Source organism: Cryptomeria japonica, chromosome 3 (genome assembly GCF_030272615.1).
Source record: "Cryptomeria japonica chromosome 3, Sugi_1.0, whole genome shotgun sequence".
In the NCBI taxonomy this organism is placed as follows: domain Eukaryota; kingdom Viridiplantae; phylum Streptophyta; class Pinopsida; order Cupressales; family Cupressaceae; genus Cryptomeria; species Cryptomeria japonica.
In genome coordinates, this window is record NC_081407.1 from 419,112,349 (window position 1) to 419,127,253 (window position 14,905).

The 14,905-nt window shown below is 36.1% G+C and overlaps 1 protein-coding gene across 2 annotated transcripts in view; it reads left to right on the forward strand.

Annotated features, from left to right (window-relative positions):
- LOC131070457 (ubiquitin-like-specific protease 1D) overlaps positions 1–14,905 on the forward strand; it is a 208,061-nt gene that overhangs the window by 92,283 nt on the left and 100,873 nt on the right. For both annotated transcript variants that reach the window (XM_058006014.1, XM_058006015.1), the window contains exons 6-8: positions 52–128; positions 256–288; positions 411–506. In XM_058006014.1, coding sequence (XP_057861997.1) covers positions 52–128; positions 256–288; positions 411–506 — 206 coding nt within the window. The remainder of the gene's footprint in view (positions 1–51; positions 129–255; positions 289–410; positions 507–14,905) is intronic.

Consider the following 14,905-nt stretch of genomic DNA (forward strand, 5'->3'; position numbering starts at 1 on the left):
TCTTTAAGGCATTGTTTTTGGTAGTTAATCTGCACTTTTATTGCTACACAGATTGTGGTTGATTTAGATGAAGAGGATGAGAAACAGAAACAACAGCATCAGGGTCATAGCATGTCCTTAAGACGGAGGTAAATGATGGTTTTGAGTCATTTGTATCACATGTTAAATCAATTTACATGCTGCTGTGGTGTAGACATAAAATATCAATTGACTGGAATATTTCCTATTCTCACTGGCAGTCTCTTTGATTTTCAGGAAGAAAGACATCCGAATTTACTATCCTGAAAGGTATTTATGGAGTCAAAGCCACATCAAAATGATCTTTTTACTACTAGTGAGTTTAAGAAGGTTATTAAATTAGTGGAGTCCCCAATTTGACTTGTTATTATGGTTGCCTCTCTGATGTGTAGAAATCATCCAGAATCTGTAGAAATTAGGCACTCGGATATGGAATGCCTAGCTCCTGGCTCATATTTGTCTTCTGTAATTATGAACTTCTACATTCGGTAAGAATCACTTCTTGTTCTCTTTGTAACTTACACGTTGATTCTCCTTGGCTTTGCTGGTTAGATCTTTGATATTGTTTCTATTAATGCAACAGTATTGGAGATCATGAAGTTTAGTACTAAATTGAAAAGAATGAGCTATTGAGGGACTTATAAATACCTTCTTTTTTGGTTGATGCGAATATCCTTATTATCTATTGTGTTCATTCTTTAAATTGCATTTTTGTATTTGTGTAATCTCTTTTCATTGTTGTTTGATAATGTTGGTTTGTGAGTCATATTAAAGATCCCGTGGCTGGCAAATGATATTTTCATATATTAACTGAAATACCAAGCTGCTTCTGTCACTCCTGTGCGTTCTTACTTAGAATTGCTTTGGAAACACCCTGTAAATACTAGAAAATATTTTTGGGTCTATTTTATTAGGGGGTGCCATGTTTATATGTCTGGAATATTATTTAGGTCAGCTCGGGTGACTTTAACACAATTTTGTTTTTGGAGTTGCCCTAAATTATAGCTCTCAAAACTCGAACAAAAGAAACACAGTATAAAATACAAGGTCAAAGAATGGAAAAGGACCACAAATTCTGAATTTCAAATTTGAAAACTGCTCAAATGCACGATTTTTCACTGTTACCACATTTTTGTTCTTTTCTGTCTTTGAAAAGTGACTTGTATTGCTTCACTAAATTTGCTATATGCATATTTTTTTATTTATCTGACCAAATAGTGAACAAGAAGATATTGTGCCAAATGATACAAAGTTCTTTTTCAAATCAATTGAGCATCCCTAGATTCTGGATATGTCGGACTTGTGCACTTTATAGATTGTAGTCAAATGTGCATAAAACTTTAAAATAGCCAAGACCACTCTATAGGAAGCTTATTCCGCATAAACAACGGCCAATTTGGAGGAACAAAAGGATTAATCTTGTTGCACTAAAATGTATGTGTCAAACTAAGCTGCTGAATTTATTTAACCTTTGCTGCCCTTGTATTGCTAGATTGCCTCCATATGGACCAATTTGGGCTGATAGTAAAATTTAAAAAAATTAAATTTACAAAAATTAAAATTAAAATAAAATTAAAAGCTTTACTAAAGTGAAACATATTTATTTTTAACTTACCTTCAACAGCTCCAATTTTGAGAATGTTCTAAGTATGCCTTGTTACATATGGTGATTGGTGATGAACATTTGGATCTGTAATGTCCCTTTTTGTAAAATGCCCTAGTTTGCCCTAGATTACAGTTCTTAGCTATTAAGGGTGGGATAGAGAAGGAATACCTTTATCTCTTTAATAAAAAAACCCTGCAAACAAGTTAGGAAATTAAATTATATAATAATTACAAACAATTAACTATGATGATGCATAAAGTAAAGAATGGCTGATTATGATGAAACATAGGCAATTTACAATTACAAACAACTGTAAATGTAGAGATCAGAATCATAGGTCATAACTAAAGGAATTCCAATCATAGCATGGTAGGATAGGTAACTTGTTAGGGTGTCTTAACAACTGTTCTCCCTTAATCAAGCCATACTTGATAGGGTGCCTTAACAACCGTTCGCACTTAATAAAGCTACACTTGATAGGGTGTCTTATCAACTGTTCTCCCTATTGTAAGCCATATTGACAGGGTGACCTATCAGCCATTCTCCCTATTGCAAATCATATTGATAGGGTGCAGTATCAACCGTTCTCCCTGTTGTAAATCATATTGATAGGGTGCCCTATCAGCCATTTTCCTTGTTGCAAGTCTTTATAACCATGGTTGATTCCAAAAATAAGATATAACACGCATAGGTGATAACATCACATTACATCATACTAATCATAATAGATTACACAGTGAGTGCAGGAGATAACATGTAGTGAATAGTCTTAAAGATGGTCTACTATTCATAATAATATGCAGAGAATGTTAACAGAGTTATGCACAAAACTCCATACCAGAATTATTAGAATATTTAATTATTATTTAATTAGTATTTTAATGGTCATTAGTGTAATTTTTGCTTTATTTAGTTTTCTATTTTTGGCTTCTATTTTTAGAAGCAGTTGTTTCTTTTTAGAAACATCACCGCTTGTAATCGCCTATTTAAACGACTCTACAATTGAATAAAGTAATCCAATTATTTGAGCAATCAATTTTTCATGGTATCAGAGCGGGTCAATGAGCTTTTTCAAAGTTTGTCGAATTTTTTAATAAAAAATTCGTAAGCCCTTCTACTTGGAAATAATTTCCAGAAATTTTTTGTTCGATTTTTTTTATGAAAAATTTCAAGGGTTTTTTTGGCTAGCATCCTTTGTTGGCGAGAGTTTCATTTTTGATGGATCGTGGATGAGGCAACGGAGTTGAGGTTTTTCGTTTTTGCATTTTTTTTCTGGCCATGGGTTCAGATCGCGAAATTATTTTTTTCCAGAGAAGGGTTTTCTTTTTAGCGGATTATCGTGGTTTCCTATGCGCGATTTTGGGCCAGCTGAAGGATGATAGTTAGGGTTTTTGGCGCGATCTTTTGGCAGCGATTTTTGTTCTCTTCGCATGTTTTTTTCATGTGACTTTTCCGCGATTTCTTTGATTTCCGGTAGCGGCAGTGCGTCTGTTTTTTTTCCACGTCTATTTGTGTGGCGCGATTTGTTTTGTCGGCGGCACGACTTTCAGAAGGCGGCAGGTTTTCGGAGCTGACATTTTCCGTTTTTGACCTCTGCGATTCTCTTTCGACTGGGGATTTTTTTAGCTCCGCATTTTTTTTTTGAAGACGCCTGGTGCTAAAGCGTCGTTTTTACCTACATAAGTGTTCTGGCTAGGGTTCTTTGTGCGATTTATGTGAGTAAAAAAAATAAAAAATTTGTAGCTAGGGCATGATGTTTGGGTTTTTGCATGACCGTGGAGATTTTTTTGAGAGCCGACTTTTAGAGACCCTACTAAGGTTTTTTGTAAGCAAGAAAGCAAAATATATTTTGGATATTCAGGTTTTTAATATTTTTCCCTTAAAGAAATTATTTCGGTTTTTTATAATTTTTTGGCCTTAAAAAAATTATTTTGGGTTTTATTAATTTTGCCCCTTGAAAATTATTCTGGGTTTTAATAGTTTTTTCCACAAATTATTTTTTTCGGTTTTACCTTTTTTTACAAAAAACGATGATTTCTAAATCCAACTTTTAGGGTTTTCACGATTTTTTCTTGAAAAATGATTTGTGGGTTTTTTTATTTTTCTCCACAAAAAATTATGGGAGGGTTTTGCTTGATTTTTCTTCAAAAATCAGGAGGTGTTGTTTAACCACACAATGTCTGATGTTTTGCCTTGTGATGTTTGTTGTTTTACCACATGATGTCTAGTATTTTACCATGTGATGTTGTCTGGTGTTTTATTGCATGATGACTGGTGTTTTACCACATGATGTTTTGGGTCTTGCCATGCGATGTTTCAAGGTTTTGTTCAATTTTTTCCTCAAAAATCACTTCAGGGTTTTTGGTCCTATTTAGGGATTTTTTACCATTCTTTTTCCACAAAAAAATGATGATTTGTATCTTCAATTTTGGAGGGTTTGCCTATTTTACCTCAAAATCATGGTTTTAGGTTTTAGTTTGGTTACCCAACATCAGGTTGGATGGATTATGGTATTCTTGGTCATTAACACTTTGCAGATCCAGGGAGGGTCTCCGTAGCAGTAGAGTGTTCTTTCCGTTTGTGATAAAAAAACCTGCAGTGTCTTCTGTAGGGTAGTTAGTAGATAGAATGACCATTAAGGGAGGGTATTAGAATATTTAATTATTATTTAATTAGTATTTTAATGGCATTAGTGTAATTTTTGTTTTTTTTAGTTTTCTATTTTTGGCTTCTATTTTTAGAGGCAGTTGTTTCTTTTTAGAAACATCACCTCCTGTAATCACCTATTTAAATGGCTCTACAATTGAATAAAGTAATCCAATTATTTGAGCAATCAATTTTTCAAGAATGTTGTCTTATCCTAACGGTAGCTGCAGATTCGATCCCTTTATTCTTGTTCTCTTCCAAGGTTGTTCGATGCCTTTCCTTTGAGTGGTTGTTATGATGTATATAAACCCTTGATTTGGATGGAAAGTTATGTCTTTCTAAACGGTCACTATCCTTGCAAAGGTGGTGACTCCTCATATCACGTCTTTTGCCTTAACTAATTAATCTGCTGCTGATTATCACACCTAATCAAGAATTTTTAATAACACTTGTTAATGTAAACACAATTTTTATTGTTTCCTTAATCCATTTGCTGACATGCTAATGCTGCATTCACGTATAATAAGATCTCTGCCTGGATTGGTATCGCTTCTCTGCAATAATTAAATGTGCCTTTTTGTATAGTGCTTGTTGTTTTTAGATTATCCTATGCATTGGCCTTATATATGCCTTTGTTTGAGTATGGAAACGGCCTGTAACTATATAACAGTTCTAATCTAATTTGATCTGATCGATGGTGATCTCACTGGATGCTTTTGATTCCTTTCCTTTATTTCTCTCAATGTGAGGGAGAGGTCACACCTCTTCATCATGTATGCGCTTTGACAACCGCAAGAGACACACCCTTTCCACCATTAACACCCTTTGAAAGGGTGCAACTCTTCATTATATCTGCCCTTTGAAAGGGACACAACCTTTCAAGATCAGATCTGCACTTCTGATTCCCAAATTATCCCCTCTCAAATGAGGTACTCTTCTCGCTTTTATATCTCATGTTTGAGGGAGTTACAATTTTTCATTCCATATCTTTTGATCATTCATGAACTTAATTATATTTAATTATATTTAGTGTTGCATGGCCGTTGTGAATGGGGAGAAAGGGGGACGCCGGGATGGGTTTCGAGGACTAGGAGACAAAGGGCCTAAGTTTGGGAGCAGCGGAGGGGGGGGGGGATGTTGACATAGTTATACATATACTTATAGTACTTGAAAAACTAGTTGTGAAAATATGTATAACAGTATAAGAATTACATTTCAATTGAAACTATAGGAAATTAGTAAAATACTAAAATGCTAAATAGCAAAATTTGAAATACTATATCTAAATACGAAGATTTCTTGAATGCTAATGACTAAATAAAATTTGACAAATGAAATTTGTCAAATTGGAGATTTCTATTATATCGAAAATATGAATATCTGATATGAGATATCACAAAGTCTATAAAGATGATTACACAATAAACCATTACAATCAAATAGCATTACAAAAGACAAAACTCAAAATGTAGTGAAGGGAGGCCTCTAATCATCTGCAAGTGCAAACTCCTCATCACTGGAACTGCTGGACTCCCCACGGTCAATATCCCTCAAGCTCACACCAACCAGCCCTTCATCTGAAGTGGTAGGTGTTGTGAAATATAGATCGAAGAATAATGACAGCGATTCTGGAAGACTGATTGCCATGAGTTATTGATCATCTCCATCATTGAATCCGGTTTAAATACAAGAGGAAAGGTTGCCTACGTAGGGACATGTCCATACGTGGCAGTTGCCACGTATGGATATGTCCCTACGGAGGCAACTGTTCATAACAATTAGTTTGTTTATGTTTAATTTCCAAACTATATGCTCTGTTAATATATCACTCTCCAGATAATAACTGATTTACCATTAGTTAGATTCATGAGGGCTATATCTTAACACTCCCTCTTAGCAGGAGTGGATCTAAGTAATTTTCTTGGGAGCATATTCTATCATGACTTCCGACACAATTCGGGACAACATTTAATATAGTCTTGTCATGACAATAAACTCAATATCATGATATCCGGCTCAGTCCGAGACAATCACTTAAGAAGTCAATCATGAGATGATCACATACTTTAGGATCAAGATATCTGGCATAGTCCGGGACAACAACTTAATGTAGTCAATCTTGACACTTGGTCAACTATTGTCAAGATCGTCACCTTGAAATAGTAACCTTAAACATAAGAAGATCGTCATCTTCTTGAACACAGTTAGAATATTGCAACATACATTTTATTTATTTATTCATGAACAAATTACACATGGTAGGAATTTCATCCTAATAATCTCAATTATAATCTAGTCATACCAAGTTTACTTCTGAAGTATTCTATCTTCAATCTTGCAAGTGGCTTGGTGAAGATATCAACATTTTGTTCTTCAGTACTGATGTACACTAGTTTTATGATGTTTCGATCTACCATATCTCTTATGTAGTGATAAGGGATCTCAATATGTTTGGATCGATTGTGAAAAACTGGATTTACTGAGAGCTTGATACAGCTCTGATTATCACAGTGAATTATTGTTGAATTCAGAGTTTTTCCAAATAATCCAAATAATAACTTTCTTAGCCATACCGCTTCACGAGCTCCCATGGAGGCTGCTATATATTCTGCTTCAGTGGAGCTTTGTGCAACTGCTGACTGTTTTCTGTTGAACCAAGATATCATAGCAGAACCAAGACTGAAGCAACACCCTGTAGTACTTTTACGGTCAGTGGTACTTCCGGCCCAATCAGAATCAAAATATCCTTCAAGTTGAATCTCAACATTTTCATACTTTAAGCCAAGTCTGATTGTGCCTCGTAAATATCTTAGAATGTGTTTAGCAGCCATTAGTGTATCTTCTTAGGTTCACACATGAAGCGACTTAATACATTTGTAGCATAGCAGATATCAGGACGAGTATTTACCAAATACATGAGTGAACCGACGATTTGTCTGTAGAGTGTGGGATCTGTAGGTTCTGAATCTTCTACCTCAATTTTCAGCTTGTGCAAATTAGTTTCCATTGGTGTAGCTAATGGCTTACACTCCATCATCCCAAATCTAGTTAGAATATCTGTGGTGTACTTTCCTTGATTTAGGAAGATGTAGTTTTTCTTCTGCCATACTTCTAATCCCAGAAAATAATGTAGAAGCCCTAGATCCTTCATATCAAATTCTGCTGCCAGATCTTGCTTACATTTCTCAATGAGATTATCCTCTCCGGTTATCAAAAGATCATCCACGTAAAGGACCAATACAATCATATTGCCATTTGAAGCCTTGAAGTAGATGTTGGGATCTGCTAGGTTCTTGGAGTACCCTAGTTTGGAGAGATAGTTGTCTATCCTTGCATACCAGGCCCTAGGTGCTTGTTTTAACCCATAGAGAGCTTTCTTTAGTTTACAAACATAGCAATTTTTATCACGTATGGTGAATCCTTCTGGTTGTTCTATATATACTTCTTCTTCAATTGAACCATTTAGGAAGGCAGTCTTTACGTCCATTTGGTGAATTTTCCATCCTTTGGATGTTGCAATTGCAATGATTGTTCTTACTGACGTATACCGGGCAACTGGGGCAAATGTCTCTTCATAATCAATTCCTGCTTTCTGAGAGAATCCCCTGGCCACAAAGCGAGCTTTATGTTTTTCAATGCTGCCATCAGATGCATATTTGATCTTGAATAACCACTTGGATGAGACAACTGATTTGTCTTTTGGTCTAGGCACTATATCCCAAACATCATTCTTTAGTATAGTTGATATTCTTCAACCATAGCATCTTTCCAAGCCTGTTTTGATAAGGCTTCTCTGACATTTGTTGGTTCAGAATTTGTGAGTTCGGTTAGAAGTGCAGCATAACATTTTAGAGTTCTTGTTCTCTTATTTTCTTTGGAAATTTCATTTGGTTCTACATTATTCTCTTCAATCATTTTCCTTGCCCATAGAGGTCTTTTCTTGTTATTGAGTGTTTCAATATTTTCATCAGCAAGAGGTTTAGAAGCTCTTATGATGTCCTCCCTCTCAGTGTCTGAAGGTTTGGAATTTTCTATGATATTCTCCCTCTCAATCTCAGTTATGTGATCTTCTTCTTCTTTAGTAATGTTATCATCCTCAGGTTCTTTGAGTGTAGTGTTTTCTTCAAACTTTACATCTCTACTTATCTCAACAGATTTTTTCCCTGGAATGTAAATGTGATATCCTTTAGTATTTTCACTATAGCCAATGAAGATACCTCTTTTTCCGGATGGTTCTAAATTTTTCCTCTTTTCTTTAGGAACATGTATATATACGGGACAGCCAAATATCCTTAAATGACTTAAGTCTGGTTTGTTCCCTGTAAAAGCTTCTTCAAGAGTTATGTTTTCTAGAACTGAGTGCAGACATCTGTTTTGAATGTAGACTGCTGTATTTGAAGCTTCTGCCCAGAATGAAGTGTGTAAGTTTTGTTCATGCATCATGGCTTTTGCTGCTTCAATTATGGTTTTGTTCTTTCTTTCTGCTACTCCATTCTGTTGTGGATTATATGGTACAGTATACTCCCTCTTAATCCCAACAAAATTACAAAAGTCTTTGAAGTTGTCAAATGTATATTCTCCCCCATTGTCGGATCTTAACACCTTAATTTTCTTCCCTGACTGGTTTTCTACTAGTGCCTTGAATTCTTTGAACTTAGATAGTACTTCATTTGAGTCTTTGCACTTTAGAAAATATATCCATGTTTTTCGAGAGTAGTCGTCAACAAAGATTATGTAGTATAAGGATCCAGTTAGGGATGGTGTTGACATGGGACCGCATAGGTCTGAGTGAATTAGTTCTAAAATAACTTTTGATTTGTGCTCACTTGAGGGAAAAGAAACTTTCACATTCTTTCCCAAGGCACATCCTTTGCAAATGCCTGTGTGTTCAAATTTTAGTTGGGGCAGTCCTAAAGTAATCTTCTTTATGTTGGATAGAGCACTATATCTTAGGTGTCCTAATCTTTTGTGCCATAATTCATTATTATTTGAAACTTCAAGATTTAGTGCTTCCTTTTGATCACTGCATAGTTTGTATAGGCTACCATCTCTTGAACCTATTGTTATGGCATTTTTGATATTTGTATTTTTAGGCCAGAGTAGAACTTTATCTTCATTGAAGGTAACCCGATATCCTTGATCAGCTAGGCCTGAGATTGAGACTAGATTTCTTTTTATTCCAGGTACAAACAGAACATCCTTTAATTTTAGAGATACTCCATTTCTTAGTTTGATAGTACAGGTCCCAATTCCTTTCACAAGATATGTGGAGTTATCTCCAATAGTAACCTCTTCACTTGAGTGCCCGTTAAGTGTTTCAAACTGATTTCTGAATCCAGTTATGTGCCTTGATGCTCCACTGTCTACGATCCAAGTGTTTTTATTTGTATTTATTTCGCTTGATAGGGCTAAGAAGAAAAGTGAGTTTTCTCCTTTGACTTCGGCTAGACTAGCTTGTGTTTTCTTCCTTTCTGGACAATTCCTGTGAATGTGCCCATATTTGTCGCATTTGTAACACTAAATTTTAGACATATCTCTTTTCTGATGGTTTTTATTTCCTCTCTTCTGTTTGGAGAACTTTTTCTTTTTGTTGAAGGTATTTGTATTAAGTGCTTGGATTTCTCCTTCTTTATTTGTCCCTAATCCTCTTGAGATTAGTCGAGATTCCTCTTGAATGCACTCATTCTTAAGTTGTTCAAATTTGGGTAAGGGGGGTGTTTCCAGCTAATACATTGAATGTAGGATTCCCATGAAATTGGTAATCCTCTTAGGGCTATGAGAGAGATTTCTTGATTATCTACCTCATTTCCAATAGTTTGTAATTGGTCTTTTACTTCAGATATCCTTGAAAAGTATGTAGATATTGTATCATCTTTATTCATCTTTATGTTTAAAAGTTGTTGTTTCATGGTTAACATTCTGCTTGCATTGTTAACTTCATATGTATTTTTAATGGTTTTAAATACTTCATATGCTTTAGGCAGTCTGGCTATAGATGGAAGAATATGATCTTTGACTGAATCAATAATTATTTTCTTTGCTTTATTATTACACCTTTTCCAGGTAGATTTCTCTGGTTCATCATTTGGCATGTCTAGATTTTCTTCTATGTAAGACTCTAATTCTAGTTCTTCAAGAATGGCAATGATTCATATCTTCCAGGAAACGAAGTTGGAGGCTCCTTCGAGTCTATCTTCCACTCTCATATTTACATGACATTTTGAATATTTTCTTAGTCGGATATATCCTCTGTGTATATAGCCTCTGCGTTGATTTGTTATTTACTTCCGATAAATGCTTATGAGTAATATGGCTATCTAATTTATTCTCTTAATATGCTGGCTCTGATACCATGTTGTGAAATATGGATCGAAGAATAATGACAGCAATTCTGGAAGACTGATTGCTGTGAGTTATTGATCGTCTCCATCATTGAATCCGGTTTAAATACAAGAGGAAAGGTTGCCTACGTAGGGACATGTCCATACATGGTAGTTGCCACGTATGGACATGTCCCTACGGAGGCAACCGTTCATAACAATTAGTTTGTTTATGTTTAATTTCCAAACTGTATGCTCTGTTAATATATCACTCTCCAGATAATAACCGATTTACCATTAGTTAGATTCATGAGGGCTATATCTTAACAGTAGGATCATCCTCATCAATCTATGATGGCTCCTCTGGCTCTACATCCCATCGCGCTGTTGTACTCTCCTTATACACAAGTGTCTTGCAGTCCATGAGATGCAAAGCACTATGTACAACCACAAGCTTCTCTGCTCTCTTAGAGGCAAGTCTGTTCCTCTTAAGAGAGTGGATGAAGCTATATGTAGACCAGTTCCTCTCAACAATTGAAGAACTGGAAACCTGGGATAGCATACGGATAGCTAGAGTGGTGGTCTAATATTTCGGGCCATGACAATTCCACCACAAAAGTGGGTCCTTCTGTGCCATAGTTTCTATATCCATCTTTGCTGCATCTGAATACCCTCTAAGAGTGGCAAATTTTCTCCACTCAGTGTGAATTATGCCAACATCTCTAGAATCATACATCTTCTCTATGCACCTAAAGAACTCCGCCTTCATCTCATCATCTTGAATCGGTGTCACTCTACCCGGTCTAGCCTTGTACCACTTAGGGTTTAAGGCATAGGCAGCCATATGCAAAGGAGTGTTCAGCTTGTCCCATCCGCGCTGAATGATTGGCCAGATGTGCTTATTGTAGAATGCTAGAGTGGGGTCCTTCACTCGCACAACAACCCTCATCGGGTTAAGCATAGAGTCGATGCACTCATACACCTCTCCAAGATTAGGTGCATCCCCACCCCCATATTTGATGACCTGGAATACTAGAGAAATGATGGAGACAATGTATTTCACATCAATCCAAAACACAATACTCTTCACTATCTCCTTCACCCTTCTCCCTTGCTCTATCTTGGCCTTGACCCACCTATTCCACTCTGTAGTCATAAACATGATTTATAATACCTCTTGCAAATCAATCATTCTCTCCAAGAGAGTGAAATAGGATGCATATCTGGTCTCAACTGGTTTCAAGAACTTCGTGAAGGTCTTGAAGAATGCATGTGAAGTGTGGTGGTTGTCGATAAACATCCGCACATCTCTCGCATTGCTGACCACTCCTCTAATCCAACCAATCTTCCCCATGTCCTTGAGTGCATTGATCATGGCATGCACACAACATGGGGTCCACAAAATATGTCTATAGGCTGCCTCAAAGAGTTTCCCTGCTGCTCTACACACATGGGTTGCATCTGTCACTACTTGGACCACATTTTGTGGCCCAACCTCCTCAATATTATCCCTGAGGACTTGAAATTGAAAATCGACATCTTTGTGATGGTCTGTACAATCAACTACTCTAAGGAAGTAGAGGCCCTCTGCACATGTGACCATGATGTTGATGAGTAGACTGTGGCTAATGTCCGTCCACCCATCCATAACTATGTTGCACCTAGATGCCTTGTAATGTCCCCTTTTTAGCCCGTTGTTGTTTTTGGATGGTTTAGCCTAATCTTGGCCCTCGTAGGCTAGGGTAGTTGGTTAGAGGGACTCAGTTATCAGAGCAGGAGGCTTATTCCCATCCAAAGTTCAAGTTTGGCCTTCGTTGGACTCAATTCTACACACTTACTATTTATAGCAAGTCAGTGGATGATTGAGAGGGTGTTGGTTGAAAATTTTGTACACTTGGGGAAATATACAAAATTGTGGTTTCAACCACAGCACACGAGTAAAAACTCTCCTAATTAAGGGAAGACTCCCCCTATCTAACTACAACTTGGAAAATAAAATGGGATGGGACAGCAATCTTTCTTCTTTTTTCAAGAAAGACAATATCCTTTTCTCTTCATAGAAAAGGATAGCGATTGAATAACAGTAGTAACCACTTTCAAGTGAAATAAGATAAAGGAAATGAAGTTTCCTGAAAGCGCAAAGATTTCTGTCACTTCCTTCGGGGGACAGCAATATCAAGCTCAAAGACTTGACTATTGGAAGTCCTATCTACCCTTTACTATACTAAATTTTTACAACGAATAAAAGATAACAGCTCAAAGACTGGAATAATCTATTCTTTCAACACAAAGACAAGAACTAATGCAAGCTCAAAGACTTGCTGCTATTTCTTATCAAACAATAATTATTCTCAAGAATGGACGCAAGCTCTGTTGTCCTCATTTTTGTTTCCAAAAATGAAGGACCACTACGGTGAAATTTTACTGAAAAAATGAAAATTTTTACTCTATGGCATGCTTCCCGAGGCAGAATTTTGACTAATCCTTGGACTGGCTTAATCCTCAGTCCATTCTCGAACTACGTTTCGAATTTCGTCCAATTTTGGGTTCGTTTGCTATGCCTTTCCTTCAATTTCGGGTTTTAAAACCCAGACTGCAGGTGGAGAATTTTCTTCAAACTGCAAGTTTTAATGATATTCATTGTTGTGGTCTTTGTAGGGGAATTTTTGATCGATTACATGTGCATTTTTATTTTAAAAATGTCACTTGTAATTTATTTTAAATTTCCCCTTTAATGTTTTTATCTCTTTATTGTTTTTTTGGTCATTTTTAGTTAAAATAGGGGTTTTTTGGCTCAACTGCAAGTAAACTTGCAGTTTGTTCAAAAAACCCCTACTTTAATGGTTTTCGCATGTAATAGGGATTTTAAATCCCCATTACATATGTGCAAGTGTTTTTTACTTGTTGTAGGGATTTTATTTCCCCCTTACAAGTATTTTTAAACTTGCAGTTTGTCTTTTAAAACCCGATTTTGACATAGAAGTGCATTTTTGACAATTTTAAACTTGTCATTTGTCTTTTAAAACCCGATTTTGGCTTGATGAGTGAAAAAGTGAAAAATTAAACTTGTCATTTGTCTTTTAAAACCCGATTTTGGCATGAAAGAGGGAAAAGTGAAAATCGAACTTGTTGTTTTCTATCTAAAACCCGATTTGCTTCATTTTGAACAAATCGAACTTGTCTTTTGTTCCCAAAAACCCGAAATGCAAGGGAAAAACGATTTTTGACCATTTCAAGGCGAATTTTGTGGAGAAATTGTTGGAGGAAGGAGGCGTTTTGGTTTGCATCCTATCTTCATGCATTGTTGGACATCTCTCACGCCATTTGGAGGATACATTTGCTGGTTTTTACCCTAAATCAGCAACCACGCTCTTCTTTAATGCCACGTTTTGAGGGGTTAAATCTTTAACAACTTGCAATCTCCTAAGGCGTTTTGCCCTCTCTCACCTAGGCGTGGAGTATGGGATAGGTTTCAAGACATTTAATGATCCATTGAATGTGCATTGAATACCACGTTTTTTGCAAAAACGTGATTTCCTTTGGCTGCGTTTTTAACCTTTGGCGTCATTGCCTCCAACAAATACCTTTGGCATCATTGCTCCAACAAATACCTTAGGCGTTTTGCTCCAATAAACTTGAAATGCACACTTCCATTGGCATTTTGCTCCTCCAAGTTTAAGATTGCTGCCATATTTGGGGCATTTTTACAAAAAACGTGTTAAGGGTTTGATAGTCCAGTTTTGCTTCTTCATCTCAAGAAGTATTGCATTGTTGGAGAAGCATTTTGCATTTCTAATAAAGGTATGTTCTTCCTTTCTTCTCTTCTTTTTATTATTTTCTTGTTTTCTTCTTTTTTCGTTATTTGTTGCATTTTTTTTTGGCATGTGATGTTCTTCCCCTAAAAATTGGTTTTCGTGAAAGAAATCTTCCCTTTAAAATGCAATTGTTAAATTGCATTATTCTTCTCAAAATTCCATCTTTGCTTGTATTCGAGATTTTTAATCTCGATTACAAGTTCGCTGGAAATTCTTGTTTTTCCCCTACGGTTAAGGAATTTAATCATTTTTGGTTAAAATTCCAAGCTTGAAAAGTGTGAAATACCCCTCTCTTGCAAATTCGGGTTTTGAAAACCGGATTACATGTTGAAAAGATCTTCCCATTTTCATGAAAATGACTATCCCGGATATTCCCGTTTCTATCCATTCACGTTCCCCATATCCGTACTTTCCATTTCCATCATTTCCCGCAAGTCAAAATCCCATTTTTCATCCATTTCTCCATTTTCGAATTTACAAGTGTACTTGTATTCGGGTTT